This window comes from Aethalodelphis obliquidens, unplaced genomic scaffold (genome assembly GCF_003676395.1).
Source record: "Aethalodelphis obliquidens isolate GAN/ISIS:26980383/991018 unplaced genomic scaffold, ASM367639v1 scaffold30, whole genome shotgun sequence".
Lineage (NCBI taxonomy): Eukaryota > Metazoa > Chordata > Mammalia > Artiodactyla > Delphinidae > Aethalodelphis > Aethalodelphis obliquidens.
Window position 1 is genome coordinate 5,368,475 of NW_020837974.1, and position 14,528 is coordinate 5,383,002.

At 56.0% G+C, this 14,528-nt stretch overlaps 1 protein-coding gene across 2 annotated transcripts; it reads left to right on the top strand.

Annotated features, from left to right (window-relative positions):
- The first annotated feature begins 1,472 nt into the window (after nt 1-1,472).
- Nucleotides 1,473-13,696, top strand: NPTX2 (neuronal pentraxin 2). Of its 2 annotated transcripts, XM_027125790.1 has the most exons (5): nt 1,473-2,048; nt 3,645-3,861; nt 9,019-9,263; nt 11,005-11,184; nt 12,221-13,696. In XM_027125790.1, the coding sequence occupies exons 1-5, from the start codon at nt 1,623-1,625 to the stop codon at nt 12,446-12,448; spliced, it is 1,296 nt and encodes a 431-aa protein (XP_026981591.1). In that variant the 5' UTR covers nt 1,473-1,622; the 3' UTR covers nt 12,449-13,696. The 2 variants fall into 2 exon arrangements, with proteins under 2 accessions (XP_026981591.1, XP_026981590.1); XM_027125789.1 differs by having other exon boundaries at nt 11,005-12,339.
- The last annotated feature ends 832 nt before the right edge of the window (nt 13,697-14,528 follow it).

Below are 14,528 nucleotides of genomic sequence, written 5' to 3' on the forward strand. Positions count from 1 at the left end.
TTGAGTGCTGTGGAGACCAGATTTCCTGTCTCTAATGTTTATGCATGAAGAGAGTTTCATGTATAGAACTTTTTCTTGTAATTTAGCAACATTATCCTTGAAAACCCCACAGCTATTTACATAATGGAAGCTATTGTTCGAAGTGCAAAGCAGGTCAAAATTCGGTTTCTGGAGATTAATCACTGCAGTCTATTTCATATTATCATAATAATTTCATTTACTTTGATACAGTTTGTTTTTAGAATCAACCTCAGCTTCTGTGTATAAGTGACAAATCCATTTGTTTCTCGTATAATGGATAATATGATTAATGACCTTGCCACAGGATTCCTTAAAAACAGAAAAAAATAAAGATTTCCACTTAGAATGTGCAGTAAACCAGTTCCGTCTGTAGCTTTGCACCAAAATCTCTCTGAACTTGTTTGTAAACCACAGCCCAGATTCTGAAACAAATTTGCTCCTGCCTTTGGGGGTTCCTGTCCGTCGATGTACCCTCCAAGAATCTGAGGACAGTGGTTTCTAATGGGTAAACTGGACACGGTGGGCAGCCCATTCACAAGGGTGACGCACGGTTTCACCACATGGCGCCATCTCAACGCGACTGCGGTCGGGATCAAGGCCCATCCAGCCCAGGCCTTGCTGCATAAGGTCACCACCCGGTGGGCTTCGCCGGACCCGCACGGGAGAGCCCTGCGCGTGGCCTCGAGACTCCGGCCCACTGCACTCCCCTAGCTGGAGGAAACGTGGCCCGAGGGTGCGCGGGCGACTCCTCCTGCGTCTGGAGCCTGTTTCTGGTCCCCGCAGACCTGAGAATTCTTTCCGGGACGGGGACGGGGACGATGCCGCTGAGGGCGTCCCGGAGGCGGCCGTCGTGCGTCTCTTTCCCGCCTTCTGAGTGAGGGGGCCGCGGGCGGGGGGCGACGGCAGCCCACGGTTCGAGTCCCGCTCGGGCGCCTCCTCACTTTCTCCACTTGTGAAATGGGGGTCGCCCCCGCCCCGGGACTGCGGCGACCGCGGAACGAGGCCTGGCGCCGCGCCCGCAGCCCAGAGCCGCCCCAGGGGCCGCCGGGGCACCAGTGGGCTCTTGGCTTCTCCACAGCCCGCGACGCCCGCGTCCTCAGGTGGGTCCGAGGGGCGCCTGGACACGCCGGCCGAGGCTCCCGAAGGCACCCAGAGCCTTTTTTACCTCAGCTCCCCGGTTCTGGGGGACCCGGGGACCCAAGCTCGCGCCCTCAGCTCGGGCCCACACGCCCACCCCCAGGTCCGCTGCTCCGCCGCTCCGCCGCTCCGCGAGTAGGCGCCCCCGCCCCGCCCCCTGCGTGACGTGAACCAGGCCAGGCCAATCAGAGCTCGCGGCGCCGCTCCCCATGCGCTGGGCCTCCCCCCCTTCCTTCCAGCTTAAGAAAGGGCGCTCGGGCCCGGCCTGGCCAGAGCACGGAGCCAGGCAGAGCGAAAGAGACGTACGACGGCTGGCGGCTCCGCGGGCTCCCGCTGCCCTCGAGCGGCGCGCCCGACCGCAGCCCTCCGCGCAGGCGCCCCCGCCGCCCGCCCCGACGGCGCCCGCTAGCCCGCTAGCCTGCCCGCCCGCCCGCGGATGCTGGAGTGAGCGCGGCAGCGGCGGGATGCTGGCGCTGCTGGCCGCTGGCGTGGCGCTCGCCGTGGCTGCCGGGGCCCAAGACGGCCTGGCGCCCGGCAACCGCTTCGTGTGCACTGCTTTGCCCCCGGAGGCGGCGCGCGCCGGCTGCCCACTGCCCGCGATGCCCATGCAGGGCGGCGCGCTGAGCCCCGAGGAGGAGCTGCGGGCCGCGGTGCTGCAGCTGCGTGAGACCGTCGTGCAGCAGAAGGAGACGCTGGGCTCGCAACGCGAGGCCATTCGCGAGCTCACGGCCAAGCTGGGGCGCTGCGAGGGGCTTGCGGGGGGCAAGGCGCCGGGCCGGGCGGCCTCGGGCAAGGACACCATGGGCGACCTGCCGCGGGACCCTGGCCACGTCGTGGAGCAGCTCAGCCGCTCTCTGCAGACCCTCAAGGACCGCCTGGAGAGCCTCGAGGTAGCAGGGCGAGGGGTCCCTGGGGGAACGTCCCCGAGGCTCAGGGCAGAGGAGGGGCGCATGGTCCTGCCACCAGGTTGTGCGGAACACGGCCGCCCGGACGCGCTCAGAAGCAGGGCGAGCTGGGTTCAGGGTCAGGGGCGTTCTCGGTCCTGTTCTGGAACTTACTTGCTTGGCTCGCATCCCTCCTCCCCACCTCCTTACTGGAAGGGAAGGGTTAAATCGCCCCGCGCGCCAGGACTGCCAGCTGTGCGGCCATTCACTTCCCGAGGTCCGGGCTGGCGAACGCGGATGGCCTCCTCTCTCTCTTTGCAAATCTCCGAGTCTCCCCTAGCAGGACGCGCTCGTGAAGCTTCTGTCGGGTGACGTGAGGCTGCCGCGTGAGGTCAGCAGCCCTGGGCGTCCGGTGTTTCCTTTCACAAATCAAGTTGGGCTGGACGAGAGCAGGTGGAGGTCCGGGGGTCTTGGCGGGAGGCGAGCGCGGGCCAGTCACCGGCCATACTAGACGCGCCTTGGAGGAAACCTGGTTAACTTCAAAGCCACTGTCCCCAAATTGCGCGGATCTAAGGTGCCCTTCCCGATTGCTTTGGGGGAAGGGACCTTATTCCCTTCTCTCTTGGAAGGCGTATGCAGTTTGGAACTTTGAGAGAGAAATGTTCATTTAATTTCTATCTTTACTTTCCACCCTGTTTAAGCAGTGTGGATGTTTCTGTTATACACGTTTACCAAAATACTACTTCGCAAAACTAGGTTTCAATTACAGGTGGTAATTATTGCAAAATTACTTGAGAGTTTCCCGTGGCATGATGGCTAAATACAGTATTTCCAGCATCTGTATATCCTTCGATTCATTATGATTAATAACAGCTAACATTTCTGGAACACTAAATATGCGCCAGGCGTATTATCTAATTTTAACCCGTGCGACAACCCCGTGAGGCAGATCCTGTAATCTGCATTTAAAATTTGGAGCACTTAGAGAGAGGGGGTAAATAGCTTGCCAAGGACTCATGGCTAGACAGTGGCTGGCTGCCTTCAGAGCCAGCAAAATGGTAGAGGAGTGAAAGAAATAAAAGCAAAGATTTCTGGAATTCAGAGTAGTCACGCTTTAGAGTTCTCATTTTCCAGTAACATCCCTGCAACCCTAGTCACGCACCTTTGCGCCATACTGGAGCTTGGGGGGGTTAGATGAAAGTTCATCAGTTTTGAGGACCATTTGATTAACTCTTTCTCTCTCTTTTAATCCTAGCTGTATTTTGGTCTTTACTTGAGAATGACAGATGTTGGTTAAATTTTTGACCTTTTAGTAAAAGAAGAAAAACAGCTTTCTCAGAGGGGAAATGAGATTCCTAAGTTTCAAATATCGCAGCAGAGCAATTCTTGTCTGACTATGAAATCCTTTCCATACCCCCAACCAAAAAAAAAAAAAAAAAGCATCAGTGAAATGCTCCCTTTCCTGCCACTGGCACGATTGAATACTCCCACTTTGGAAGCTTCTCCCTTTGGGGGGGGGGGCATTAGAGCTACATCTCACAGTTGCTTTTTAACTGGCTTTAATACTTCTCCCGCTTGCGTCCACTCCTCCCCCACCAAAAGCACCAGCTCCGAGTGAACGTGTCCAGCACGGCGCTGCCCGGCGACTTTCGGGAGGTGCTCCAGCGGCGGCTGGGGGAGCTGGAGAGGCAGCTGCTGAGCAAGGTGGCCGAGCTGGAGGACGAGAAGTCCCTGCTCCACAACGAGACCTCAGCTCACCGCCAGAAGACCGAGAGCGCCCTGAACTCGCTGCTGCAGAGGGTGACCGAGCTGGAGCGAGGTGAGTGCTTCACCAGTGTCTCTGTGGCCCCTTGGCTGACATCCATCCGGCCCCCCAGCCCACTGTCTTCCTTCTTGGCTGCCCCTTCTTGGCTTGGAAGTGGGACTCAGAGTAAGGGAGGGCAGGCCGGGAGGGGTCAGCAGCACAGCCCTCTTGGCCACTGACAGACGAGGCCACTCCCAGACCCCTGCCTGCTGACTCTCGGGGCAGTGGCTCTGCTCCCGAGTTTCCCGAGTTTGCTCGGCTCTGAGGCTGCTCTCCCATCACCTCTGAACCTTCAGTCCTGGGTGCAGAAAACCACCTGACTCCTTACCATCCAATCAACAATCCACCTCTCCCTTCTGCCTCTCACTTCTCAGATGAAGTGTTGCTTTTTCAACCTGAGTCATCTCATGGTGCACAGGGTTGGGGTTTCTCCCCCACGGGTGGGCCGACTTGGCCTTGTTGGCACTTGTCAGAGATGGTGGGCATGGAGGGGGCTGATGGCTGATGGGAGTGGCCTGGGTTTCATCACTTGTGCTCAGACCCCCATTGTCAGCGGTGATTGTGGCACCACATGGTTCGTGGCTGTTTTTTGTTGTTGTTGTTTTATAGTCTGTAGTTAGACTCACTCATATTCCTTTTATTGCGTGATAAATTACAGGAATATCTGACTTAACAGATGTACTATAGCTCTGAAGATTCTGGAAAGGATTCCTCAGCCAATTGTAATAGCAAAATAGTGCTCATAAACAGGACTAGGTTCTGGTTAGGAAAACATGTCCCGAAATCCAGCTGGGTCAGTTGTGACCAGCCAGGTGACTTTTCTTTTAGCCAAGTTAGAGACCATTGTACCTGATTGGTTGTACTTATGTAGTCGCAGCAAGAAGTGTTTGTACTAGCCCAATTTCCTCCTTGCCCAGTTATGGCTGATGAATTCAAACTGCATTGCTAGGTCTCCAAAGAAGAGCTTGTCATTAATGTCTTTCTAGGGTGAGACATTACTGACCGCTTTGCATTTGTATTATTCCCACTATGCGAATCCAAACTCGCACAGCATGCGTGAACAGGAAGCAGACAATGAGGGTGACTGATAACAGCCATTTCCGGAATTAACCCTGCCCCCAGCCCCACTGGCATCGTCCGTGGAAAAGCAAGACGCTCAGGATCAGCTCGGACAAACAACCTAATCCCTGACCTCCTGCCAGGTGGCCATTGCAGTCCCTTCTTAACTAGCCCCTGCAGCAGATTCTGAGTATCTTTCTCTTCTCTGCTCACTTTCTGGTGGGTAAGTTTCTTCCACAGACAGGAAGGGGAGGGATCAAGGGCCCTAGATCATTCAGATTGCACGGGGTGTGAAGTTTTAGGTCTGCTGGTAGTGGATATAAGATTGTAGTCTTTTCAGATACGCTAAGCTGACAAGGGCAATTTCTCATGACTCAGTTTTATGAATGGGTAGGTGAATGTCCAATGGCAGAATGTCCACTTACTCCTTCAGCGACGCCGGCTCCGCAGGGCCAGATGGAGTCACCCAGGGGGATGGTGTTTCTGTTCCATTTGATTTAGTCGCTTTTACAGCAGCATCCCAGAAGTCCCAGGTCTCCTTCATCCCTCTCCTGTTCTCTCCCTCCAGAAAAGTCTGTCCTTCCTTCCTTCCTCTTATTACTACACTTGGATTCTTGAGTTAAAAAAAAAAAGTCCTCTCTGCCTCACCTCCATTGCTGGGTGACCTCAGGAAGCTCATTAGGTCTCAAGAGCCTTCCCCGGAGGCAAAGCAACTGCAGCTCAGGCCTCTGTCACAGGACAGGAGGAGAGGAAGGCAGCGTCAGGGCCAGGGGAGGGTGGCTCGGGTTCCCTTGCCCAGCCTCGCCCTCATGGGACCTGGAACCTGCAGGCTGAGGGAGCAGGGACACTGCAGTTACTCAGTAGCTTGAAGCAGGGTTGGCTGTAGAATGAGGGGAAGGCTTTGCCAGAGACCTTGGTGGCTGTATACCTCGCTTGGCATGGCAGCCGCGTGGCTACAAGGAGGTGGGTTAGTAGAAGTCCGCTGAGTTAGAGCGTGGAGACAGGATTCCTGTTATACCCATTTCATAGACCAGAAAAGTGCTCCGAGGTTCCCAGCCAGACGTGTCATGTGGGGAGAGGGGACCGGCTGGTGAGCAATCCCGCCCCTCCCCGTTTTATTCTGTGACTCCGGGGAGGTTGTGAGTTTCACGTGGCTTCCCCTAAGGTTCTTCATCATGGCTTGGGCCACCCAGGAGATGCCACTTTTTGACTCTCCCTCCCATCCTTAGCCTGTCTGTTCACAGCCAGAAAGCAACAGTCAGGGCTCACCCCAGCCAGCCTGATTCCTGTACCCATGCTCTTTGGTGCTGCGGAAAGCCCTCAGAGCTCACCTGGCCCAGAGGGGAAGTCCGTGTTCGAACTAGAGCTGGACTGCACGACATTAAGTCCCCTGGCTGGCCATTCTTGCAGAGCCCGCAGGCCCTGGCACTGGGCAGCAGCTCAGCCTTTGCTGTCCTCTGCCTTTTGACCCCACCACGAGAATTCTCGAATCCTGTTTGCTCCACCCAGCCGTGGGATGAGTCTTTGAGGAAAATTATCATCTACTGACCGATTAGCCTTCTGGGCAGTTCTGAGTTTATGTCTGTCATGTAGAGACAAGTGTGAAGGGATATGTAAACTCCCAGGCCCCAAATATACCATGAGTAGAATATACACTGTGTTCCTTAGAAGCATCCTGCTGAGTCCAGAGGAGAGAGACCTCCACCATGTGCAAAGTGGGGGCTTTGGGGTGCTCTGGCCTTCGCCGCATCGTCCCCTGCCTGTTAAGTGCCTGTTCTGCACCAGACGCTGGCCTCTGAGCTCCACATTCTCTATCCTCTGTAACCCCTGCAGCAACCCAGTGAGATGGGATCTAGTTAGACGAGGGACTGAGTCAGAGCTAAGCGATGCCTGCATTCACGTGGCTGGCAGACTGCAGAGCTGGGGTTGAGGTCAGTGGTGACCCCCGAGGACCAGAGTCATGAAGGCTGCAGCCTGGAGGGGCGTGTGAGCTCTGGCCATGCTGGGCGGGAGGCTCCTCCCAGCCCAGTGGTGTGCATCCAACCCTGTGTGTGCCCCTGCCGCCCAGGTCCCACGGGTGCTCATTTTCTTTATTGTGAGACCTCCTCATCTGCGGCTGCCTCCAGACCCGGGTCCGCCGGCGAGGGAGAGCCGAGCTCGGAGTTGAAGTAAACGTTGGAACCCTTGTCTCTTTGGTCTCAAGCCACCCCCCTCCTTAGCTTGTCTGCCACCTGCAGTCTCTGATTTATTGGTCAGGGCTTTTAATTCCTTAATTGGTTTTAACTGAGTTTCCTCTGAACCTCCAAGCTGTTTTATGTAAATAGAGGGCACCGGCTTTCGAGGTGTGGCCCCCCCTCGGCTCTCCCAGCTCTGATGAAACCTCTGTTGTCACCGAGCTAACGATATTACTGACACCGAGCCTTATTAAGTCAGCAAGCCTGCCCACCTGCCAGGAGAGAAGCAATTTCTCTCTATTAGATAATCACATCTCGTGAAAACACAAGCGTTTGCAGATTAAGTACTCGCAGCTGCGCGTAGCGGGAAGAGGGACTTCGGTTCCTGGTTCTGTCACTCACGGGCTGCGTGACCTGGGGTAAGTCCCATGGTGCCCCCACTGTGCAACCTGCCAAATCGGGGAGTTGGGGCTTTCTGGTTCTCTCTCTTAGCTCTGCTTCAGCCTCATGTGGGGCCCGTGCCAGCCTAACCTCTAGCCTGGCCGCATCCTCAGCTTCCCCAGGCAACAGGGTCTTCCCAGCCCTCGCCGGGTGCTCCACGGCCTTGGGAGGTCAGGATGGATGAGGCAAGACTGCACAACCAGCAGATAGAAGTAAATGCTACGTATGAAGCCCAGATTCTAGTATTTCTATGCTGCCTGTTCCGGAGAGGTTGGAAGGGTGACACTGGGCCCTGCTGCCTTCCTTTGCAGAAGGTCCCTCGGTAGGTGTGAACCGTGGCACCGAAGAGCTTCTCTCACGTGTTCCTCACTGTGGCAGAAAATGAGTTTGGGGGATCATGATGGAGAAAGTTCATCCACTCTGGGTCCTGTTCTACAGAGGGGGGCAAGAAAGGGACAGATTTAGTTCTCCAGTGACATGGGCAGTTTGGTTCCAGGCCGGGAGAGCCTGCCTGTCTTTGACAGAGATGGGGACCATCTGGCCCCTTGTGTGTGCTTAATAAATACTTGTTGAATGAATGAAAGGCATTTAGGTTCCTTCCCTGGCAGCGCCTGGTCCCCAAATAAGAGGGAAGCTTTTACTGTGACAGCTCCCAGAGTCACCAGTCCCCTGCAAACTCTGAGATCTGTGATAACCAGGCAGGGGCTTGTCTTCTTGCGTGTTTATTTATGATGCTGCCATTAATTTTGAGCTTAAATCAAAACTGTACTGAAAATGCCTTAGGCCTGTTTAAGAGTATCACTCTTTTCAAAAGGTCTGGGACGTGCCATTTACATGGGGACGGCCCCAGGCAGGCCTCAAGGGTCAAGACCCCGGCCGGTGGGTAGCCTCTGTGGAGGGGGAGCCTGTGCATTTCCCTACCTCCCATTGCTTCCAGACTGCAGGAGACGGTCCATCAACTTGGTGTCCTCTTGAGGAGAGCAGGGCAGATCATGAGCAAAGCAATTCACACCAGGGATTTAGTCCAAAAGCCCCTTCTGAGTTAAGTTGTGTCGGGTCACGGGTGCCTGGCTCCGTCGCCTCGGGCGGTGGTGGTTCTTCTGGGGGAGAAGTGACATGGACTCATTGGGGGACAAGTGTCTTTGGAGCGCCTGGGTTCCTGTAAGATGTCCTGCCTCCAAGCCCAGCAGGCCCCTGACCCAGCCCTGCTGAAGGGGCCGGGAGTTCAAGCAAACAGTGGAGGGAACAGGGTTTCTGGCTTAATTTAACCAGAAAGTTAAATCCTGCTTGCCCCTACACACTTCCTTGAGCTTCCAAGAGTGAGGATATGCCTGTTTCCCACTGGAGCTTCAGCACTGAACAGCAGCCGGTCAGTAGCAGGTGCCCCGTTGCTTGGGGGACCCGCCGGTAGGCCGGGCGGGGGTCCAGGTGGGCTGCCGCTCTGGGTTGTGGTTGAGAGAGGGCTCACATGCTGTTGCCCCTCTCTCCCCCGCCCCAGGCAACAGTGCTTTCAAGTCGCCTGATGCCTTCAAAGTGTCCCTCCCCCTCCGCACGAACTACCTGTACGGCAAGGTCAAGAAGACGCTGCCCGAGCTGTACGCCTTCACCATCTGCCTGTGGCTGCGGTCCAGCGCCTCGCCGGGCATCGGCACCCCGTTCTCTTACGCGGTGCCCGGGCAGGCCAATGAGATCGTGCTGATAGAGTGGGGCAACAACCCCATTGAGCTGCTCATCAACGACAAGGTGAGGCCTGCTGGGACGGCCACCCCCCCATCCTGGCGGCCACCGAGGTTGGGATGTTGCAGGGAGCCTGACGTCTGGCCACGGGGCTGTCCTCCTCGCAGTGGGGACAGTTTTGGCCTGACTCAATCCCCCTCTGGGCAGGTGGCTGGGTAGGGGGCAGGGGGCAGGCAGCTGCAGCTTGTAGAGATCCAAGCTGTGAATCCCGCCAGGAAGCAGCAGAGGGTCCAGGCACAGAGGCCACAGAAGGAACAGAATGAGCTGGGTCTCTGCGTGCTAGCCTGAATTGTCACGGACCCTCGGGCCGGTCAGTGAGGGCTGTTCCCCGGGGCTGCACCAATTAGGCGAGGGTGTGTATTTGTGTGTGTGTGTGTGTGTGTGTATATGAGTGTGTGATATTTCTCATGAGCACATCTTTAGTGGGGGGGGGCTTGAAATATATTTATATACAATAAAATTTACACTTTTTAGTGTATAGTTCAACCAGTTTTAACAAATGCATACAATTACTGTATCCACCACAATTAAAATCTAGAACAGTTTTATCATCCTCCAAATTTCCTCATTCCCCTTTGTAGTCACCTCCTGCTCCTACCGCACCCCATGGCAACCACCCATCTGTCCCCATCCCTGTAGTCCTGCCTTTTACAGAGTAAATGTCCCCTTTCTGACGGACTGGCTTATTTCGACATTCAGGAACGCGGTCTCCTCAAGAGATCAGCTCTGAGCATCTGCGGGACCCTCCAACAGCCTCACCTAAACTTAAGTCAGGCTCCACGTCACCCGAACTGCATCCTCACACCCTTCTTGCTGGAGCTGAGTGGTGAATGGCTGCACCAGCCCCCTGGCTGCCTGAGCCCCCAGAGCGCTCACCCGGCAATGGCCTCCCACCCTGTCTGTCTTTACTAAACCCGCCCTGGCTGGAACTGAAGTGGGAAATGCTGTGGAATCCACCTTCAGGGCTCTTTCCAGTGGTGACCACATCCTTGAGCTAGGGATTAATTATTCTAAATAAGGCCCTTGGAGGAGGCAAGGCCGAGAGCCTTGTTTTCCTCTCGGTTTAGATGTCGTGTAAATAGCCCATTCCTGGGAGGGAGCTCGGGGTTGCTAGGACACCAGCAGTAACAACACAGTGCTTCACAGGCCTACTGGTCTGTAGAGCACTCACAGGACTGCCAGGAGACAGTGTGGGTGGGAAAGGCCCTCTCCCCAGCTCTACGTGCATCCCCCCACCCCCCTACACTCACACGTAATTGAAGGTGCTCTGCACAGGACACACATACACGCAGATCTCCAAGTCCCACAATGGCACTTGGGACTTTGCCTGCAGAGGGTAGATGCCTGGTCTGTTTTCCAAAGAAATTGGTCCAGTAGAGTCCTGACTTCCCTTTAGATTCTCCAGTGAGGGATGTTCAGGACCAGTATGCGGGGTGGGGAGCCGTCTGTCACATTTGCTTGGTCTGCACAGAATCCTAGGCCCTTAACTAAGCCCAGGTCCAAGGGTGTCCAGTTGAAAGCAGGTCACCCTGGGGTCAGGGTGTGTACCCAGGCTGCCCCTTTCCCCTTAAGAGTCTGTGACACACATCGTGTCTCCAGCCCAAGGGTCACTCTGAGCTGGACAAGGTCGGGCATGTTACCCAGAGAGCATAGAAGGGGAGCAGCAGTGGGCCCAGGGTCTCCGTATCCCCAGGTCAGACTCCTGGGAACCCCAAGGGGGCCTTCACCTGCACGTTGCCGCCCACAGGTCGCACAGCTGCCCCTGTTTGTCAGTGACGGCAAGTGGCACCACATCTGTGTCACCTGGACAACGCGGGACGGCATGTGGGAGGCCTTCCAGGATGGGGAGAAGCTGGGCACCGGGGAGAACCTGGCCCCGTGGCACCCCATCAAGCCGGGGGGTGTGCTGATTCTCGGGCAGGAGCAGGTGGGTGCAGGTGGGGTGCCGGGAGGAGCGGCTGGCAGGCCAAGCAGCACACGGCCGGGCCTGCGGGCTGCCCCTGGCCCTGCTCAGCTGTCTGTCTGCCTGCCGGACCTGGACCTGGCCACCACAGCACGACGACCAGCCTGGATGGCCAGCATCCCTGCTGGCTCAGCCTGTGCTATCCTGTGGCCTAAGGGGCTGAGAGCGGGGATGGGGACACATCCTGCCCTTCCTGGCAGGGACCAAGTTGGTGTGGTGGGTTCAGACAGATTCTAGAATGGAGTCTGTCCGATACAGGTGAGCAGGAGTGACCCTGGAGTCCCAGGGTTAGGTAGCGACCCCGGGCCATCTCTCCAGCTGTTTGGCCTCTGCCGGCCACTGCATTGACTCCAGATGCTGGGCGCTGGCTGGTATTGGCATCTTCCAGGAGCTGCCAGCTAAGGGTCGCGACCCTGATCCCCAGCAAGGGCACCTGGGGAACAATACCTGTGGGCGAGATGGGGCCAGGCCTCAGAGACTGCGCTCAGAAAACTCTCCATCTGGGGCAGAGGCCGTCTGCTCTCAGGCAGATGAGAATTCACATTTCAGTCTGTGTTTGGGGTTTCCTGGAAAACGTGGAAAATGAGGGAACAGACTCCAGGTCCTCTGGGGGGCTTTGAGTCTGGGCCCTTGGCTCTCCCCGCTCCCCACTACCCTGTTTCTTCTCCCCTGGGAGGGGCTGGGAGTCGGGAGACCCGGGTCCAGTCCTCGCTCTGGGGCCTTGGGCAAGGATCTCTCTGCTTAGTTTCCCCTTCCTAAAATGGGCCAGTTTGAGTCATGCCATTTCCCAGGCCTGACGTGGCCTAAAGCTTTGGAACTGGCAGGAATCAGTGGTCACGGGCTGCGATCTGAGTTGGGGAGTCAGGGAAATGCCCCAGTCCCCATCTCCCTCCCAGGCTGGCATCCCCCCACCTCCCCTGAAGCCGGTCACGCCCTGGGACAGGTAGCAGATGTGTCTGCCTGTGAGCCTGCCCCGATGCAGTCTGTTCCTCTTTCCCAGGACACAGTTGGGGGCAGGTTCGATGCCACGCAGGCATTCGTGGGGGAGCTCAGCCAGTTCAACATATGGGACCGCGTCCTTCGTGCACAAGAAATCATCAACATCGCCAACTGCTCCACGAACATGCCGGGCAACATCATCCCCTGGGTGGACAACAACGTGGATGTGTTTGGAGGGGCTTCAAAGTGGCCGGTGGAGACCTGCGAGGAGCGTCTCCTTGACTTGTAGCCACCTGCTCCTCTGTCCAGGAGGCGGGGGTCGGGCCGTTCCCCTTACTCCCCCGGTGGAACTGTGTATAAACCTCCTGCCATAGTGCGCCGGGAGCCCCAAAGCCCGTTCCCAGGGCATCTCTAAGCCTGAGGCGTTTGTCACCAGCTTATTTGTTCCTAACCAAGATTTTGTTGGTTTGGGGGGAGGGGGAAGAAGCCCTGGGCTGCAGGTGGGTGGATTTCTGACTTCTGCTGTGAAGGGACTCTTGCCCTTAAAGCCCTGTTCAGCACCCCTGTACATGCTAGCGCACCCCAGCCCTGCCCACCCTCTCGGATCCTTGGTGTCTCGTGTGCGCCGTCTGTCCGTCCCCTTCAGAGGCTGTGCATCCATCCCGCTGGCGTGGCCGCGTCCCTCGTGTGTTGAGTACACCCTGCCGTCAACTGAGCACGCAGCAAACCACCCCCGCCCCGTTCCACCCTCCCCCAAAAGGGCCTTTCTCTTGATGTTCTTTACGCTGTGAATATTTCCGTCCCAGGAACTCTCGAGTCTACTGAGGAAGGCGGGCTGCCCGGACAATGCCCTGCCTTCTCCAAGGTGGAGGGGGCATCCATGGCTCCAGAGAGGGGGCCGTGAATGGGAACTCAGAACGGAGAAGGGCCATGGCAGCTGTCCCTCCCCCTCTGTCACCTCTCCCTCTGACCCGTGCTTTGGCAGAATCCTGGTTGGGTATGGCTTTGAAAGGTGTCTTTTCTCCACTGGTGCCAAAAGTTCAGTTGCAGCTTTTACAACCATTCGGTGTGGTTTGGGGAATTGATTTTTTTTTTTTTCCCGACAGAAAAGAGCAGCCGTTAGCTGGCTCGCATTTTTGATGTCTCGCCCCACTGTGAGGAACGTGCTAGTTTTTTTGTTGTTGTTGTTGTTTGGACGTGCTACTTTTAATTCATGTTGATTCCTGTAAGCATTTGACTGTCTCCAGTATTTCCCCCAGAATGTTTTCAGGAAACGAATGTCATTTGGCTGATGTCTGTTTAGTGACTCCAGGCTGATTAATTTATTGGACAGAGGTAGTAATTTATTTTAAAGATAACGTGATTAGTGGGGAAATTTATACAGCTAAATATTATATATTTTATTTTTCATACATGTTTGAAGTGCAAATCTGTGGATATTCCATTTGTAGGAGCAAGTCGACATGCCCATCCTAACACTGTATGCTACAAGAACTCTTCTGATGATGGAATTTTGATTAAAATGCACTGGAAGATGCCTTGATGTCTGCTTTCTCCTTGTCCGGGGCTGAGGGCAGGGAGGGCTGGTGCTTTGCAAAGCCCGGCAGGAGGTTGTCCTCTCTGGTTAGACTGGGCCGAGCCCCAGGGCGTGGCCCCAGGGCGTGGCCCCAGGGGAGCTGAGGACGCTTGCAGGAGGGTGTGGTGCTGGCCTGCGCCCTTCCCTCCTCAACTCCAGGCTCCGTCTGGGGATGCCCCACAGCCTCTTCCCAGCCTCTCTGTCCCCAGCCTGTCCCTGTCATCTCAACTGGGAATCAGGCTTAGCTAGATGACCCTCAGCGCCCTGTCCCAGGTGTGACACCTGTTCAGCATCTACTCTGTGTGCTCTGCATTAAAATCTCATTTAATCCTGTTCACGACCCCCTGAAAGAGTTCATCCCAATTCACAGGTGAATACGTGGAACAATTAAACAGTCACTTTGGGATCATACAGCTGACAAAGGGCAGAGCTGGGATCCCAGCCGGCCTGTGGCTCTGACGGCCCTTCCACCCACCCCCTGCCTCTGGCTTTTGGCTCCGAGGGGACCTAGGGCCAATGTGTCCTCTCAGTGCCGCCTCTCTGTGTCCACCTGGCCCTCACAGGTGTGTTGATATTTTCCCCATCTCCACAAATGTTAGGTATGCCTCCCTCACCCCCACTTTCTATTTTTGTATCTTTATTTCAGTAGCTGCAGAGTATAACTCAGTTTGTCCCCTTCCCAAGTGGCAATGTCTAAATTTTTATTCTAAGGGAGCAGAGTCCAGTCTTGGGGCCAATGACACTATGTCATTGGGGCCAAATGACACAAATGTACTATGGGCTTGGTGTACTT

What these genes read in the sequence shown, in the direction of transcription:
- NPTX2 (XM_027125789.1), top strand. Translation starts at nt 1,623, where the DNA reads ATGCTGGCGCTGCTGGCCGCTGGCGTGGCGCTCGCCGTGGCTGCCGGG. An exon ending in GGTGACCGAGCTGGAGCGAG is followed by an intron (nt 3,862 to 9,018) that starts GTGAGTGCTTCA and finishes CCCCCGCCCCAG; the next exon opens with GCAACAGTGCTTTCAAGTCG. An exon ending in AGCTGCTCATCAACGACAAG is followed by an intron (nt 9,264 to 11,004) that starts GTGAGGCCTGCT and finishes TGCCGCCCACAG; the next exon opens with GTCGCACAGCTGCCCCTGTT.